Source organism: Lepisma saccharinum, chromosome 27, assembly GCF_977018435.1.
Source record: "Lepisma saccharinum chromosome 27, izLepSacc3.1, whole genome shotgun sequence".
NCBI classification, from domain to species: Eukaryota; Metazoa; Arthropoda; class Insecta; order Zygentoma; family Lepismatidae; genus Lepisma; species Lepisma saccharinum.
Genome location: NC_139255.1, coordinates 40,007,576 through 40,026,746, shown reverse-complemented (window position 1 = coordinate 40,026,746; position 19,171 = coordinate 40,007,576). Strand labels below are relative to the sequence as shown.

The following is a 19,171-nucleotide window of genomic DNA, read 5'->3' as shown; positions in this document are numbered from 1 at the left end:
GATATTTGAAGTCTTGATAAGTGATAAAAAAAATTGCCTATCTGGCAGATCCCATTCCAAACAATGAGGAGCAACTTTGTCATGATGTGCTACAAATGCTGAAGATAGCTGCCCACTTTAGTTTACTGGCGTGCACTGAACTTCATTTGCAACAAAGATGCTAGTGTGGTCATACCATGTTAATTTAGGTATTGAATTGGAAATATATTTTATTAATCTAATAGTTTTAATTTATAATAGTATGCCCATATAAAATAAAATATTTAACCAGTTTTCATTTACTCACAATATTCACTTTGGTACACAGTATTTGCACAAAATTAACTAAAATCATTAATTTTGCATACTTTTCAGGATATTTAGACTGAAAGTAGCATGGAAAATGTCCAGACTCCAAAAAAGAATCAGCTGCTATTTGCCAGACAATACATCGCATCAAAAATAAAAACCACTTAAATTAATCATATATATTATTTTGTTCTGGCTGATATTGTTCCAGGGTTCAGATATTCTACGGTATTGATGCAACCCTATTAGCAAGAGTTAAACTTTACAATATGCTATTGCTTATTAAAACTCTTCTTTGTGGCACACAGGTGATGGATACATAATTTTTAATCTGCCACATATTATGCAGAGATTAAAAGTCAAGTCTCTGTAAGATCTAAACATGTGTACACCGCAATAAAGTCTCTAGTATTCCTAATTTCCTGATAGCAGATTAGATTCCAGCATGGATTCCCTTGTAGTTGGAATGGCTCGGGATTACAGTGCGTTCCCCTGTCCTTTCCGGGTCCAATAATAATTACACATTTGCCATTGAAGGTCCCGAGGTATTTCATGAATACTTGTTCATTGTTGAAGTAACAAAATAAAAGAACACAGTTATCACTGGTGGTTGCCATCTCATCTTGCTTCACAAATTTCAGAGGAAGAAACGAAGGCGGAGCATATTTAGAGTTCCACCAACCAGGATCCACTTCAACACCAGTCACATCCACTCCTATAAAGAACAATGGACCGTGTGTTATATTTTGGCTGAATCAGAATGCAGTAAAAATAATTTGGACATATACATGCATTTTTTCCATAAAGAAAAAGAGGCTGAAATTTACACAAACGTGTGAATACAGTGTGTGGTGGTTGAAGTTTTCATGCTGCTATTGTAAAATACTCTAAACTGAAATAAAAGTTCCACCAAGAAAAAATCTATTCAAGAACTCAATTTCTTGCCCAGTGTATCAAACATTGGCAACTACTTGTCTTGGAGGCCCAAAACTGTTTTAGCTTTTTCAGAAGAAAACAACAGAGTAATGTGAATATTCAGCACATTCTACCTTAAAAAAAACACGTAAAATAAACAAGCGCTATACAAAGTCTAACAAGTAATGAGACTGTTTCAACATCCACTCTTCATAGGAATCCTTAACAGATTAATAGCCCTGTCAAAATACCTTCTACCACATTTGTAACCTCGACGAAACATGCTCCCCGCATGCCCATTCCATTTTTTCAAATGTTTGTGTGGCATTTTCGCTGAGCTTCACATGAAACAAAATTGCACTCTTCCATTTCCATGAGACAACGAACAACTGCTTCAGGAGAAACCACACTAACCTATTATACTAGCAACTTACAACCAATGTTCAATGAGATGTGTGGTGCAGTATTGCCAGTCTCATTACTTAAATGGCAGACCTTGTATTTCAGCTTTAATTCCCCCTCCCCCCCCAACACTTGATGGATGTGGGAATAGCTATATCATGTCTGAAGTAAAAAGATAACCTTTAAATGGTTTATAATATTGGTTGGTGTCCAGAATTTTGTCAGCAGATGTAGACAGCATGAGTCCAAGCAGAAGTGTGCGGTAAAGGAAGGCAGAGCAAGTGCCGCTTGCGTTGTTTTTTAAAAGCAATTTTGATATCTTAAGTTCATGTTTTTCATTGCCTTTATATGCCTTGGAATGGGATTTATCTACTTTAACATATTTACACATGCAGAGCTTTCATTTCCTGTCGTATTGGCTGCAAACATAAAGCAGCTGAAGCCTTCACGAGGCACGGCAACGTGGCACAGCTGATCTGCGTTGGAAGGAAGAGGACTGCTTGCCTTTCTCCCTGCTTTTCAAGTGGCTTATGCAGTTCTTGAATGGTCACTGTCCTTCCTCCTTCACGACTAACCTCAAGCGATTCCCGGCCAGCTTCGTCTTTGACAAGGGTATTGGAAACACCTCGTCCACGCTGGTCACAAGTGTTGCTAACTTCCAGAATTTTCTAGCACCACCAAACTTGGTACGATTATTCATGTGTGAAACTTTACAGCAATGAACAAATTAGGTTATAAAGTTAGTCCATGAGTACCGGTCACATGGTATTTATGAGAAATAAAATCACCAGCCAATACTTAGCCATATCCGTCATGTGGTCAGTAACTCCAAAATATAGAGGATATGTAACGCTGCAAACAGGTTGAGGAAGAGGGTGTATTTGGAAGCGTGGGTGCTGCGGATAAGTGTTTTCTTTACTGTGGCCATCGTTCTGTGCTATTCTGTTGTTTTGTGTGGTGTTTTTGCCGTCTTGTGTTAAAGTGTGGACTATTTTAAATTTTAAATCTTTCATTACAGGGCAACAATGTTGGATATTGTGTGGTTATATAGTAGCAATGTTATTTATAAATCATTTTGTTGGAACATGGAACTTTACAGACCATAATGACTTCAGTAATTTTCATAATGCACTGCAAAGACATGAACATTCCAAAAATCACACTCTTGCAGTGTGTACAAAAGGGCACAGTATTCCTAAAAAAAGAGAAAGCTAAATGGAGAAAGATATGACAAAATACACATTGTAGGAGCTGGGTTAGAGTGGGGAGCAAGAGCCCCCTTTACAATTCCAGCCCCCTCCTGTTTGTATACCCAACAACCCCCCTCCAAATTTCCTCAATACCGTCCTAAAATTTTTCACCATCGCTCAATTAAGGTGATTTTGGCTCTAAATTTATCCTTACACCCCCTCCCCCTATATTACATTTAAAAATGTTGTAGTTTGCCTAAATAAAAAACTGAGCCATCGCTTGCTGAAGTACTGATCATGATGCAATTTTTGCTTGGAAAAGGAGTTTTCATTGCACGTGGCTACATTGGTTAGGCTTTCCCCACATTCCATTGCTGTTATTGCTTGAGTTGTCACTTCCTCAGTGGTGCAACAAATTGATTTGTTGTAAGATAAGAAAACTCCCTCCGAGGATGTGGCTTTTAGCTGTGAAATACCTAAAATTTTCTTGTGTCTGGTGAGTGTTTTCAATTTCCTTCTTTTACTTTTTTATGTTAGCCCGTCTTTCTTATATAGATAGATTTTTATTATTAATATTAATTTACAGCTGCATGCTTGAAGAAGGGGAGGGGGAATATAATACCTGTAGCTTCTTGTATAAGCCACTCCAGAAGGCCACTTCCACACCCAATGCTTACTATGTGATTAGCACCAAGTTTCCTTACTACTTCTCCAATGAATCGTAAGTTTTCCTCAGATGGACGTATCCATATATATCTTGTATCATAGAAGTTATCATCATACATTGCTAGTATTTCTTTCCATTTTCCTGGAAATAAAAGCACATTCAATGAACATGGTGCTGATATGGTTAAATAGTTAACAAATTTTGGCAACCTTCAACATTCCTACTTAAGCTTTATTTTAGATTTCTTGGAAAGCCTGAAGAAGTCCTGGGATACATGACCAAAACATTGTGTTTCAGAAATAGAATCAAATATTTTCCTATTGTGAAACAGTTGTTATGCAAATATTGAATAAATAAGTACAGAGGGGCCCCCAGAAATGTATACACACTTAAATAGATGTTAACTATGGACTTTTTTTAAGTTGAATTGAATTACAGTACCAATGTCCTCTCAAGCGATGGTGTTTAATCGCACGAATTTTCTAAAGTTACCCTGTAACCCACAAGTGAGTCAAACAAAATGGCAGAATCATGGTTTCCGTTGGAGTTTGAAACCTGTGGTACCATGTGTGATGTGCACGAGCAGATCGGCAGCCTCGCATAAAGACAAGTCAAACATATTTTTAAGAGAGAAAAATGAAACGTGTACATCCTAAGATTATTACATGCAATGATTGAAGACAACTCTGATCAAAGAATGCAGTATTGTGATCAGTTTCAACATGTGATGCATGATAATGAGAAGTTGCGAGGAAAATGGTTTAGTCTGATTAAGCCCAATTTTTAAGCTTAATAATACAGTGAATCGTCATTATTGTATTAGGGTCCAGAAAAGCTGCATGTCCGAAGGTGTCACCAGGTGTAAATTGTCATCTAGGGATTGGTCCCTCTTTTTTTTTTTTTTTTTGTATGTATATGCTCAATAGAGCCTTCCCGATGGCGCAGTGGTATCGCGTCATTGCCTTGTAATCAAGGGGTCCCAGGTTCGATACCCAGCGGAGGCACATAGTGGTTCAAATCCCACTTTAAACTGTAGGTCCAGTCCCCTTACTGTGCATAAAGTGGACTTAAAACTTGAAATCAATCAATGTATATGCTCAGTCCTCAAAGTGAGAGAGGATTCGTGTCCTCCAGCTAGCAAAATTTTCACAAAGCATAAGTATTGCTTGGCAAATTATCCATGACTATTTTCATTAAATTTTCTCTTGAATCCTATGTGGATTCAAGGACTGGATTTTTATGTATACTAGTGCACAGGTCGTCAGCAGCTTGTTTGACATTTTGTTTTCAATTCTTGAAAATCTCACTGCGTAAAGCAGAGAGAATACACGTGGTAATGTACAACTTGCTAGGGAACAGTGGCGTACGCAAGGGGGGTTACCAGGTTTAAACCCCCTCCTGAGCTTTTGAAATATTATGGAAAATGCTGTAGAAAAAATTAAAATGGGTAATTTATCACAGTCAAAGATCTGCGACAGTAATAATATTACTACTAATAATAATTTGAATTATTATTCCCATGCAGAATGGAGAAAATCACAACATTCCAAACACAATCTAAGCGGCCGCAAAGTTCAATTTTGCAATTTGCCAGTGACTCTCGCGAGAATTGTGAAAATTCCTTGCTTCGTTGCAGTGTGCCGACCTTATTGCAAACGTTCTTCCCGGTACTGATTTCACATCCCCTTGTGAACTTTCAAGTGATGCTGAGTCTACATCCACATCATTAAATAATGTTGAAGAAGTGCTTTGTGAATCCTCTAGAAGTGGTAAATGTGTTGGAATGTCTATAAACTTACTTATGAACGAAAATATAGACTCAGTGGAATTTAGCAACATGTATTCTCGCGCTTCATCATCATCCTGGGTGAGTTCCATAGGTAGAGGTAATGTAAATTTCCCCGTGCATATAGCACCGTGCCATGAAGGCACACGTAGTGGTGTGGTGAGCCCCACACATTCTCGATCTCGGCCATTTTGCAGGTGATGTGATCAGCACTATGCTCCGGTAGCTTTTATCCTCCAGGGTTGCTCTCACGTACCCATTGATATGAGGCTGGGTGCGGAGACAAGGCTGGATAAATTCCAATCAATTCCGGGAATCGAACCCGGATCTCCCACGAGGTTGTCAGACTAGACCACTGCAGCTCCTTGAATGAGTTTCATATTTTGATTATTTCAATGAATTTAATATATTTGCTTGTTTTTATGGATTTTCTTCACACTTAAAATGTCTCACCTATCGTATACAAATAACCGTTGACTAGACAATTATTTCATAACAAAGAAACAAAAAGAAAATGTAATTTTGTTCTATTGCTTTCATAAATATTGTTGAACTAACTACCTATTGGCAGCCTGGGGATGTAACAATAGAGACACTTACTTTTGATTCTTTTTAATATTTATTAGAACACCTTGACCACGCAGACCCGAATGTGGACTAGAAGTAGACCCCTCTCACTTACCTAATTCCTCCTCTCTCTGGTCCTGGTACTTCCTCACTTCCAGCACGCCGCTCTCTCCTCAACACTACCTTCTCATCACGCCTCACCAAACCTACTCCCTAATCAGCCACGACTTCCTCCTGGCCAATGTCTTTCAGTTTCCATTACTCAGCAATGACATTGCCCGATCATTGAAGTAGCACCTGCATTCCTACTTCAAGATCTCCCTCTCTGTCCACAATATATTTATGTAGATCTCTACTACTTAATAATAGTAGTGATACAAGTAGTAACAGATAAACAGCAGCTGCATTAATAGTATTATTAGTAGTAATTAAACTAATTAATTAATTATAAGTATTATTATTAATTAATTAAAGTATAATAAAACAATTGTAATGTGAATTTGTAGAAAGTTTTCGAAATAACCCTCCCATTGATGAAATCCTGCGTATGCTACTGCTAGTACATCCCAATGTATGGGTGGGGAGTGGTAATCTCCCAAATTTTCAGGTTTATTAAAATCTACATATACAAACACACATGCCTAATTTTCATTATTTTTAAATGCAGTTGTGAGGCATAATTTAGCGAGGGAAAGGGGACACTGCCCCTCCCCCCATTTTCAGGGCATTTTTGTTAACCTGGGACGTGAGGATCAAAGTTGTGAAGAGTAATTGTCATGATTTCACAAATAGTTATTTAGCAAGATTCATTTTCCAGAAGGGGCGTGGGCTCCCTTGCTCCCTTTCCAGGTGTCTACAAGCAATAGAAGTTATTGCAAAATGCAAGTCGAAAAGGCAGTAAAATGGGCCTAGAGTTTGACTGTAGTTACATTGCTCGCTACCAGATGGCACAACTCGCGGGACTCGGTGGGTAAGGATTGAAGCCAAGGTTATTAGAAGTATAGGTTGGGCCAATCCGTTGTTTACTCGTGATGACGAAACGACGGTAAGAGGTGAATTTATCCATGAAATGAATTCCAAATCTATGCGCTAGTGTTGCACTATGCAGATAGAAAACCATGCCAGAAACTGAAACACACGAAATCGAGTACACAAATGAGCATTTCCACCCATTTACATTTTGTGGCTTCAGACAAATTGAAAATAAATATAGATAGGTACTTATTGTTATGCGGGACAGAATATTATTGATCGAAACGGGAATTTTTTTTAAATCCCGACATTCGGGACGGGAAATATTCGCAATTTCTCGACTAGTCGGGAAATCTCAAATTCTCATTTTCACCTTAAGTGATTTTCTTTGCATTTCTGGAATGAAAACTAACAATTTCCGATAAGTTTCAGACACTTGCAATGTAGAAAACATCAAGAATTAATACTGTTTTAAAATGACCATTCGGTATTTCCCGACTGCTCGGGATCCAGAAATTTAGGGAAGTCATTTGCTGAAGTCGGGATAGGAACGGAATTTTTCTTTCCGATCCTGACTTTTCGAGATACCGCACACCACTTGTTGTTATTATTTATTTTAGTTCAGCACAATATACATCTTCCAAGTACGTTGAACATAATATATACGTTATATACGTTTTTCAAAAGGATTCTTCGGTCACCGAGCTTTGGATTCGTGTGGAAACGCTAACGTGAATCATGCTAATGCTAGATCCTGCAGTGCGCATTTCTGCCCAGAAGATTATGTACGTAATCTGAAAAGTCAACTTTTAGGTTTACATCGAAGAAAGATCCTTGAGCAAGATACCTTCGACTCCTTATTATGAGCAGGAGTAGTGTAAACTTGTTGTTTCAAAATAGCACTTTGTAGGTATCCTCTTTTTTTATCAATTGAATATCACTTTTTGACATATTTTGACAATTTTTTGTCAATGTTTTAGCGTTTAGCGACGTTTTAATACAATTTTCAATGCACCATTTTTTTTCCCACCTCGCACTTGTAGGTATATCACGATCTTACGTGATATAACTTAACCTATTCATTTTTTTCGTGCTAAACTACACGAGAGCCTCTACGTGCTTTGACCTACTTTAGAGTAGTATGTATGCTTCGTTCTGGCTGGGCCCTTTGACCTACTTTTTATTTTACGACGTTTTACGGACTAAACTAACCTACAATGAGAGAAAAATGGAGAGAAAAAGCTCTGGCATCACTTTTTAAGCTATTTTTTACCTCCTGCAAATTTTGCTCTTATGCTAACTCGTCCTTTGACCTACTACTTTTTATTTTACGACGTTTTACGGACTAAACTAAGCTACAATGAGAGAAAAATGGACAGAAGAAAAGCTCTGGCATCACTTTTTAAGCTATTTTTTACCTCCTGCAAATTTTGCTCTTATGCTACTCATGTGTGATCTTCTACAATGTGTGGCCCCCCCTGCTACGACCTAAACGGGACCTCTCTCCTACGATGTTTTGGCCCCCTCCTCCTGCTACGATGTTTTTCTCCTCATGATGCAAAAAAAAAATGATATTGTAGCGACTGTGCTGTGTGAAGGGCATGTTCAGTGAACAATAGGAGAGTGGGAGAGTACAAGCAAGCGCCCCCTCAATTTTTTTTTATTTAAGAAATTCGATTTGTGATCCTAAAAAACTCTCTGCATCCCTATTGGAGTGCTTTGGGCGTCGTTTTAGATTAAAAATTTTGTAAATGGGGTTGTACAAAAACCATTCTTGCTTGTTGGCAATATTTTTAAATCTGCTCCGTGACCCTCTCGTTCTTCACGTCGTACGCGAAAGACTTCTCGGCGATCAGGATGACGCTGCACACGGTATCCTCGGACAGCGCGTCGTGGAACTCGCAGACGACCTTGATGTTGGTGCGATCGTTGACCACGACCTGCTTCCTTTTTGTGGTATTGATGACGAACATGGGTCTGTGGGTTTTGAATTCGCTGGGCGTGTAGTACATGTCCACGTTTCCCTCGGTCACGCGTTTGTAAGCGGTATAAGCTTCGTAAAGTTTTAGGTAATCATTTTTGGTCATGTCGAGGTTGTAATTCTCGCGCGGGAACACTTCGGTCCTGCCATTCTTGAGATAAACGTTCTTGATCTTGCAGTCGTCGAATTTGCTGGAATCTTTTTCCTGGTTGTTATCGCGTCCGGTCTGAAAGAGCACTACGACGAAATCTGGCATGTCGAACTGTATGTTGTTGAATTGCGTCGTCACGTCGAATTCCATGTGACTTCCGGACGCTAACTTCTGCACGCACTGGTAACCGTGAAAGTGAATCGGCACCTGTGGACTTTTCAAGATCTCCGCTTTGTACTTGAGGGCGTAGTTCGTTTCGTATTCCAACACCGGCATTCTCAACTCCATGCTCCGGATGACGCATTTGGCTGCTTCGGGTAAAGTGTTGGGCAGCGGCGTGATACCGTCCGCGTTCAAGTTGCTGTATCGCATCAGTGCGTCGTTGTCGTTGGTCGCTCTTCGAAATGTGATTCTCAGTCCTCCCTTCCACATGATCTCCTTGTAGTCCGAGAAGAATCCCGGAAGCAGACGAATGGGAAAGAGCACCGTGTGACTTCTCGTCGATATTTTGGTTCCCGCTTCGAAACCTCCCGCCTGATAGTATGCTGCGTCCGTTTTGGATAATTTTAATGTTCCCACTGCCGTCGACGTGATGCCTGGATAATCGATTCTGTCGATGACGGTGTTGTGTTTCCTCACCTCCACCTGCGAGAACAGGTGAGGCACGAAGTTGTCCACGAGTTTTTAGGCACTTGCCTTAGAAGTGAGTTGTTGTAATGTTCTCTTCCCCTCTTCTCTTGTGAAAGGCTATGCTGTTGTTTTAGGCACTTGCCTTAGAAGTGAGTTGTTGTAATGTTCTCTTCCCCTCTTCTCTTGTGAAAGGCTATGCTGTTGTTTTAGGCACTTGCCTTAGAAGTGAGTTGTTGTAATGTTCTCTTCCCCTCTTCTCTTGTGAAAGGCTATCCTGTTGTTTTAGGCACTTGCCTTAGAAGTGAGTTGTTGTAATGTTATCTTCCCCTCTTCTCTTGTGAAAGGCTATGCTGTTGTTTTAGGCACTTGTCTTAGGGTGAGTTGTTGTATTTTATTGCCCGAAATATAGCTCGGTGACTCCCAAACAGATTTTTTCTAAGTCTTACCGTTTCCAAGATAACCCTGTTTCCGGTCGCCATTTTCGATTTCCGAACATAGGTTCTATTCATACTTTTTCTCACGTATAGGCGTACGTGATGAATCAGCAAACATATTTTTCCCAAGTCTTACCGTTTCAAAGATAACCCCACTTCCGGTCGCCATTTTCGATTTCCGAACATAGGTTCTATTCATACTTTTTCTCACGTATAGGTGTACATGATGAATCCGCAAACAGATTTTTTGCTAAGTCATGAATTGAAAACGTTGTCGGGGTATTTTGCAAAAAATTTCCTTAAACAGTTAACAAATATAATATATATTTTTTTAATTCACTTAATTTTTTCTAAAACGGAACTAACTCCCGCCGTGTCCTACGGGGTAAGTTAAGGGGCATGTGCATGGCCAAAGGGGAAGTTCCTTTGCGCGCTCAAGCATGATTTAATTTTATTATATTTTCAGATTGACCCCAAAACAAGGTGTTGACAGGCAGTGTAAGAAGATGTTTCATTATCAACCTCCACTTCTTGCAGTACATCCTGGACACAGCGTTGCAGGTTAACAAAGGACCTTTGGTCAGTATACTTTTTTTCTTTCTTAAAACTGTTCGGTTACTCGCTCGTTCCTGACATCATGCACAAAAGTTTTCTCCGCGATGAGGATGACGCTACACAGAGTGTCGGCAGGCAAGGCATCGTGGAACTCGCACACAATCTTGATGTTGGTGCGATCGTTAACAACTACCTGCTTTCTTTTAGATGTATTGATGACGAACATGGGTCTGCGAGCTATTAACTCGTTTGGATTGTAGTACACGTCCACGTTACCGGAAGTCACTCGTTTGTAAGCTGTGTACGCCTCGTACAGTTTCAGGTAGTCCTCTTCTGCGATGTTTAGGTTGTAGTTCTCACGTGGGAAAACTTCGTTCCTGCCATTTTTGAGGTAAATGTTCTTAATCTTGCAGTTGTCGAACTGTCTGGAATCTTTCTCCTGATTGTTACCCCTTCCTGTCTGGAAGAGTACGGCTGCAAACTCGGGCATGTCGTACCGAATGTTGTTGAATTGCGTGGTTACGTCAAATTCGAAATGATTGCCGGAAGCAGGTTTCTGAACGCACTGGTAGCCGTAAAACTGAATGGACACTTGAGGATTCTTCAGGATGTCGGCTTTGTACTTGAGAGCATAGTTTGATTCGTATTCTACCACTGGCACGCGCTACTCCATGGACCTTACAAGACACTTGGCAGCGTCGGGTAGTGTGTTGGGAAGCAAGGTAGTCCCGTCCGGGCCCAAAGTGCTGTAGCGCATCAGTGCGTTGTTGTCGTTGGCAGCTCTGCGAAAAGTGACGCGCAAACCACCCTTCCACATGATCTCCTTGTAGTCCGAGAAGAAACCGGGCAGCAGACGCATGGGAAACAGTACTGTGTGACTTTGAGTTTTGATTTTTGTACCTGCTTCGAATCCCCCTGCCTGGTAGTATTCTGCATCGGTCTTGGAGAGTTTCAGTGTTCCCACAGCTGTAGAGGTAATCCCGGGGTAGTCAACCCTATCGATGACGGTGCCATGCTTTCTAACTTCCACCTTCGAGAATAAGTACGGCACAAAATTATCTACGAGTCTTAGGTTTGCGTTGGCAAGAAATGCTTCGCCGTTGTCTCTCTTCACTACATCAAACTTGACGTACAAATCAGCTCTGTGAGGGTGAATGAATCCATCCCCGACGTCCACATCGTATTCTATCTCTCAATTCGCTTCGTTGAGGTTGGCAAACGTGCGACGGTTGGGAGGGAAGGACTGCAACTCGTAACTTTCGATTTGCTCCATGATGGTTATTTATTATATGTTAATCTCCACGACGGCAGTGGTCGCGGCTCCTGCAAAATCAACCACCTCCCCCTTCTCGTTTGTCAATGCCAATTCTATGTTGTCTATGCGATTACGAGATACAGGAAAGTATATCGGTGGGGAGGGTGTGTAGATAATTGGCTCCATGAACTCAGAGTTTGGTTTGAACGTAGCGACAATACCTGTCTGCTTGTGACTCCCTGGGATGCCGTCCGAGGATTTGGTGATCATACCTTGATCATTTTTTTTACAGAGCAGTTCGGGTAGGTTGTTATTTATAGACCCCACCCCAATTTTTGTTTTGTGTTCATGGCGATGGTCGTACCTAATGCGGCGACCCGTTCACCCAGCGAGGCGTCTCTGCTGACGAGTCTCCCGAAAGCTGCGTGCTCTAACTTTCTGTCAGTATCATGACGTACATCGAGATCGGTATTAGTATTGTAGGCAATATCGTGATCCTTGCATGCAGCATCCAGGGGATTCACACCCTTGTCGCCTCTCTCCAGTCGCTGATTAAGTTTGGTACCCGGACCGCAGTACTGGTAACCTGGCAAGTGCATCTCGAAGGGTGGCTTGTTGATGATGTCGTTCACGAGACCTCGACCTTCGGCCACGTTCCAAAATTTCGGAGGTAGGGTGTTGATGATTTTGATTTAATTTTCTAAACGTTGCAACGTTACAAGAAACGTCTTGACGTATTATAAACATGACGGATGCCTTGTACCAAAACAACGACGCTACGCAGAATCGCGTCAAATCCAGCAGCGGCGAAAAATACAAGAACCTCATCAAGCCGATATGGAACCAGGTCAAAATAGGCAGCGGCGTCAAACTCTACAACACCCTGTCCAAAGAGTTTGTGTGGGTGGACGACGTGCGCAAGCTCATAGACAGGTTGTTGGTTATTGCAGGAGAGGAGAATGCAGGCAACAGCAACTTTCGCAACGAGAAGGTAGGAATTGTGGACATGGTTAGCGCCAAGCTTGCCAACTTTATTGTGAATGACGACAAAGGCATAGGGTACCTCATCAAAATCATCAACACCCTACCTCCGAAATTTTGGAACGTGGCCGAAGGTCGAGGTCTCGTGAACGACATCATCAACAAGCTACCCTTCGAGATGCACTTGCCAGGTTACCAGTACTGCGGTCCGGGTACCAAACTTAATCAGCGACTGGAGAGAGGCGACAAGGGTGTGAATCCCCTGGATGCTGCATGCAAGGATCACGATATTGCCTACAATACTAATACCGATCTCGATGTACGTCATGATACTGACAGAAAGTTAGAGCACGCAGCTTTCGGGAGACTCGTCAGCAGAGACGCCTCGCTGGGTGAACGGGTCGCCGCATTAGGTACGACCATCGCCATGAACACAAAACAAAAATTGGGGTGGGGTCTATAAATAACAACCTACCCGAACTGCTCTGTAAAAAAAATGATCAAGGTATGATCACCAAATCCTCGGACGGCATCCCAGGGAGTCACAAGCAGACAGGTATTGTCGCTACGTTCAAACCAAACTCTGAGTTCATGGAGCCAATTATCTACACACCCTCCCCACCGATATACTTTCCTGTATCTCGTAATCGCATAGACAACATAGAATTGGCATTGACAAACGAGAAGGGGGAGGTGGTTGATTTTGCAGGAGCCGCGACCACTGCCGTCGTGGAGATTAACATATAATAAATAACCATCATGGAGCAAATCGAAAGTTACGAGTTGCAGTCCTTCCCTCCCAACCGTCGCACGTTTGCCAACCTCAACGAAGCGAATTGAGAGATAGAATACGATGTGGACGTCGGGGATGGATTCATTCACCCTCACAGAGCTGATTTGTACGTCAAGTTTGATGTAGTGAAGAGAGACAACGGCGAAGCATTTCTTGCCAACGCAAACCTAAGACTCGTAGATAATTTTGTGCCGTACTTATTCTCGAAGGTGGAAGTTAGAAAGCATGGCACCGTCATCGATAGGGTTGACTACCCCGGGATTACCTCTACAGCTGTGGGAACACTGAAACTCTCCAAGACCGATGCAGAATACTACCAGGCAGGGGGATTCGAAGCAGGTACAAAAATCAAAACTCAAAGTCACACAGTACTGTTTCCCATGCGTCTGCTGCCCGGTTTCTTCTCGGACTACAAGGAGATCATGTGGAAGGGTGGTTTGCGCGTCACTTTTCGCAGAGCTGCCAACGACAACAACGCACTGATGCGCTACAGCACTTTGGGCCCGGACGGGACTACCTTGCTTCCCAACACACTACCCGACGCTGCCAAGTGTCTTGTAAGGTCCATGGAGTAGCGCGTGCCAGTGGTAGAATACGAATCAAACTATGCTCTCAAGTACAAAGCCGACATCCTGAAGAATCCTCAAGTGTCCATTCAGTTTTACGGCTACCAGTGCGTTCAGAAACCTGCTTCCGGCAATCATTTCGAATTTGACGTAACCACGCAATTCAACAACATTCGGTACGACATGCCCGAGTTTGCAGCCGTACTCTTCCAGACAGGAAGGGGTAACAATCAGGAGAAAGATTCCAGACAGTTCGACAACTGCAAGATTAAGAACATTTACCTCAAAAATGGCAGGAACGAAGTTTTCCCACGTGAGAACTACAACCTAAACATCGCAGAAGAGGACTACCTGAAACTGTACGAGGCGTACACAGCTTACAAACGAGTGACTTCCGGTAACGTGGACGTGTACTACAATCCAAACGAGTTCATAGCTCGCAGACCCATGTTCGTCATCAATACATCTAAAAGAAAGCAGGTAGTTGTCAACGATCGCACCAACATCAAGATTGTGTGCGAGTTCCACGATGCCTTGCCTGCCGACACTCTGTGTAGCGTCATCCTCATCGCGGAGAAAACTTTTGTGCATGATGTCAGGAACGAGCGAGTAACCGAACAGTTTTAAGAAAGAAAAAAAATATACTGACCAAAGGTCCTTTGTTAACCTGCAACGCTGTGTCCAGGATGTACTGCAAGAAGTGGAGGTTGATAATGAAACATCTTCTTACACTGCCTGTCAACACCTTGTTTTGGGGTCAATCTGAAAATATAATAAAATTAAATCATGCTTGAGCGCGCAAAGGAACTTCCCCTTTGGCCATGCACATGCCCCTTAACTTACCCCGTAGGACACGGCGGGAGTTAGTTCCGTTTTAGAAAAAATTAAGTGAATTAAAAAAATATATATTATATTTGTTAACTGTTTAAGGAAATTTTTTGCAAAATACCCCGACAACGTTTTCAATTCATGACTTAGCAAAAAATCTGTTTGCGGATTCATCATGTACACCTATACGTGAGAAAAAGTATGAATAGAACCTATGTTCGGAAATCGAAAATGGCGACCGGAAGTGGGGTTATCTTGGAAACGGTAAGACTTAGAAAAAATCTGTTTGCTGATTCATCATGTACACCTATACGTGAGAAAAAGTATGAATAGAACCTATGTTCGGAAATCCAAAATGGCGACCGGAAGTGGGGTTATCTTGGAAACGGTAAGACTTAGAAAAAATCTGTTTGCTGATTCATCACTTACGCCTATACGTGAGAAAAAGTATGAATAGAACCTATGTTCGGAAATCCAAAATGGCGACCGGAAACAGGGTTATCTTGGAAACGGTAAGACTTAGGAAAAATCTGTTTGGGAGTCACCGAGCTATATTTCGGGCAATAAAATACAACTCACTTCTAAGGCACGTGCCTAAAACAACAGCATAGCCTTTCACAAGAGAAGAGGGGAAGAAAACATTACAACAACTCACTTCTAAGGCAAGTGCCTAAAAACTCGTGGACAACTTCGTGCCTCACCTGTTCTCGCAGGTGGAGGTGAGGAAACACAACACCGTCATCGACAGAATCGATTATCCAGGCATCACGTCGACGGCAGTGGGAACATTAAAATTATCCAAAACGGACGCAGCATACTATCTGGCGGGAGGTTTCGAAGCGGGAACCAAAATATCGACGAGAAGTCACACGGTGCTCTTTCCCATTCGTCTGCTTCCGGGATTCTTCTCGGACTACAAGGAGATCATGTGGAAAGGAGGACTGAGAATCACATTTCGAAGAGCGACCAACGACAACGACGCACTGATGCGATACAGCAACTTGAACGCGGACGGTATCACGCCGCTGCCCAACACTTTACCCGAAGCAGCCAAATGCGTCATCCGGAGCATGGAGTTGAGAATGCCGGTGTTGGAATACGAAACGAACTACGCCCTCAAGTACAAAGCGGAGATCTTGAAAAGTCCACAGGTGCCGATTCACTTTCACGGTTACCAGTGCGTGCAGAAGTTAGCGTCCGGAAGTCACATGGAATTCGACGTGACGACGCAATTCAACAACATACAGTTCGACATGCCAGATTTCGTCGTAGTGCTCTTTCAGACCGGACGCGATAACAACCAGGAAAAAGATTCCAGCAAATTCGACGACTGCAAGATCAAGAACGTTTATCTCAAGAATGGCAGGACCGAAGTGTTCCCGCGCGAGAATTACAACCTCGACATGACCAAAAATGATTACCTAAAACTTTACGAAGCTTATACCGCTTACAAACGCGTGACCGAGGGAAACGTGGACATGTACTACACGCCCAGCGAATTCAAAACCCACAGACCCATGTTCGTCATCAATACCACAAAAAGGAAGCAGGTCGTGGTCAACGATCGCACCAACATCAAGGTCGTCTGCGAGTTCCACGACGCGCTGTCCGAGGATACCGTGTGCAGCGTCATCCTGATCGCCGAGAAGTCTTTCGCGTACGACGTGAAGAACGAGAGGGTCACGGAGCAGATTTAAAAATATTGCCAACAAGCAAGAATGGTTTTTGTACAACCCCATTTACAAAATTTTTAATCTAAAACGACGCCCAAAGCACTCCAATAGGGATGCAGAGAGTTTTTTAGGATCACAAATCGAATTTCTTAAATAAAAAAAAATTGAGGGGGCGCTTGCTTGTACTCTCCCACTCTCCTATTGTTCACTGAACATGCCCTTCACACAGCACAGTCGCTACAATATCATTTTTTTTTTGCATCATGAGGAGAAAAACATCGTAGCAGGAGGAGGGGGCCAAAACATCGTAGGAGAGAGGTCCCGTTTAGGTCGTAGCAGGGGGGGCCACACATTGTAGAAGATCACACATGAGTAGCATAAGAGCAAAATTTGCAGGAGGTAAAAAATAGCTTAAAAAGTGATGCCAGAGCTTTTCTTCTGTCCATTTTTCTCTCATTGTAGCTTAGTTTAGTCCGTAAAACGTCGTAAAATAAAAAGTAGTAGGTCAAAGGACGAGTTAGCATAAGAGCAAAATTTGCAGGAGGTAAAAAATAGCTTAGAAAGTGATGCCAGAGCTTTTTCTCTCCATTTTTCTCTCATTGTAGGTTAGTTTAGTCCGTAAAACGTCGTAAAATAAAAAGTAGGTCAAAGGGCCCAGCCAGAACGAAGCATACATACTACTCTAAAGTAGGTCAAAGCACGTAGAGGCTCTCGTGTAGTTTAGCACGAAAAAAATGAATAGGTTAAGTTATATCACGTAAGATCGTGATATACCTACAAGTGCGAGGTGGGGAAAAAAATGGTGCATTGAAAATTGTACTAAAACATCGCTAAACGCTAAAACATTGACAAAAAATTGTCAAAATATGTCAAAAAGTGATATTCAATTGATAAAAAAAGAGGATACCTACAAAGTGCTATTTTGAAACAACAAGTTTACACTACTAGCAGGAATCCATAACCAGTATAATCCTGGTAAATACTTCGCCTACCATTTCTTTGCCATTGGTGTACAATTCTCTCTCGCTTTTCCCTACATATTTACATAAAGCAATAAAAATACAAACTGCTAACTTTTCATTCCATTTTGGTTATTTATTAAACGGTACGTGTTTGTATTTATATTTGATAAATTTACTTTGCTCTTCCAGCCATTTAAGCCAATTGAGATGATGAAGAAGTGACAAAATAGATGAATGGCCAATCACAGTTCACCTTACTTACAAGAGCGACCACAAGAAAAAGAACCTTCCTCCTCTTCCGTTCAACTCGGACTACAAGAGAGCATGCTCCACTCTGCCCCTTCCCTCCACACTGGAGTACGGTCACAGGAGCCGCGAGTCTGCGCAGGTTTCTTTGCTTGTGGTTCCACTATAATGGTAATATAAAATTGTACACTCACCTCACTTAGTTCTCCGGCAGTTTGTTTCTTTATACATCATATTTGGAGAAGATACAATTCAATCTATAGTTGTACGTACACTGTATATAACACACCTTATTACTGACTTCCTTGACCCTGGATGTACAGGGTCAAGGAAAACAAAGAAATGAGCATAATTTTCTCTTCGGTGAAGATGTTGAACCAAAACCCCCCAAAAAAATTCAAATAATGAATTCGACAATGTAAATTGATGAGATTTAGTAAATCATTTGATGAAGTGAACTAATTCTTGTTGGACTAATCGCAAAGGACATAATCAGCTCAGATCCTATTACTTCTTCATAGTATGTGACGTAAAGTTCCCGCCCAACCGTTTGACGGCGTTAGTGGTTATCGCATCTCCTTTTCCACAGCCTGTAGTACACAACCTCATCTAGACGTTGTTCTTGTTCTGGTGTTTAATATCTGCATACTGCAACACTGTCGTTTTGTCATTTCACGTGAATTCACATTGAAGTGATGCATTCACTTGGCCGGTGACACGTCATCGCACGCAAAAACTTCAACCGTTACCATGGTTTTGGGCCAGGGCTGGATTGAAGCGCTCCAATTTAATTTACGACTTTAGATCCATTCAGACATATTAACATGTTTTGCAGCCACAAGTTTGCTTGTAGAGTGAAGTGATGTTTGAATAATGCAGGACCTATTAAAACCAAACTGTTTACTTATCAATAAATGCTGTTATCCACTCAAACGAAGAAATCGACGATCACGTAGTAACTAATATTTTTTTTCTGACAACGAAACAAACGAAATCAAGTTTACACAGATTCTCGTAAGGTAAATGGTTGTGGTTTTCATGTCATAGGTTACTTTTGTTGGAATGTTTCACTTTCGTATTAGTCATATAATCGGGAGATATCACCACACAGCTGTGATATGATCACATACATACTCACTATTTTCGATATATACATTACATATGCATAGCGTCATGCAATTGTTAAGTGGCAAGTTCCCATGCATCTTTCTGTGAATGGAGTGCTTACCTTTCTTGTGCAGCTCTAACAACATGTCCCTTTTGCTATTTTGGTCTTCGGTCATTATTTGGCGGCGACTGCGAAAGGCTTGTCTTGTGGGCTTGCCGAAC

General features: G+C 41.7%; 1 protein-coding gene across 1 annotated transcript; it reads right to left on the bottom strand.

Annotated features, from left to right (window-relative positions):
* Positions 1–319: 319 nt before the first annotated feature.
* On the bottom strand, positions 320–19,165 carry LOC145980106 (uncharacterized). The gene is made up of 3 exons (XM_083113111.1): positions 19,071–19,165; positions 3,418–3,603; positions 320–1,003 (listed from the first exon to the last, which is right to left on the bottom strand). Exons 1-3 carry the CDS (start codon positions 19,123–19,125, stop codon positions 648–650), a joined length of 597 nt encoding a protein of 198 aa, XP_082969237.1. The 5' UTR covers positions 19,126–19,165; the 3' UTR covers positions 320–647.
* Positions 19,166–19,171: the final 6 nt, after the last annotated feature.

What these genes read in the sequence shown, in the direction of transcription:
- LOC145980106 (XM_083113111.1), bottom strand. Translation starts at nt 19,125, where the DNA reads ATGACCGAAGACCAAAATAGCAAAAGGGACATGTTGTTAGAGCTGCAC. An exon ending in GTTAGAGCTGCACAAGAAAG is followed by an intron (nt 3,604 to 19,070) that starts GTAAGCACTCCA and finishes TTTTATTTCCAG; the next exon opens with GAAAATGGAAAGAAATACTA. An exon ending in GCTTATACAAGAAGCTACAG is followed by an intron (nt 1,004 to 3,417) that starts GTATTATATTCC and finishes TGTTCTTTATAG; the next exon opens with GAGTGGATGTGACTGGTGTT.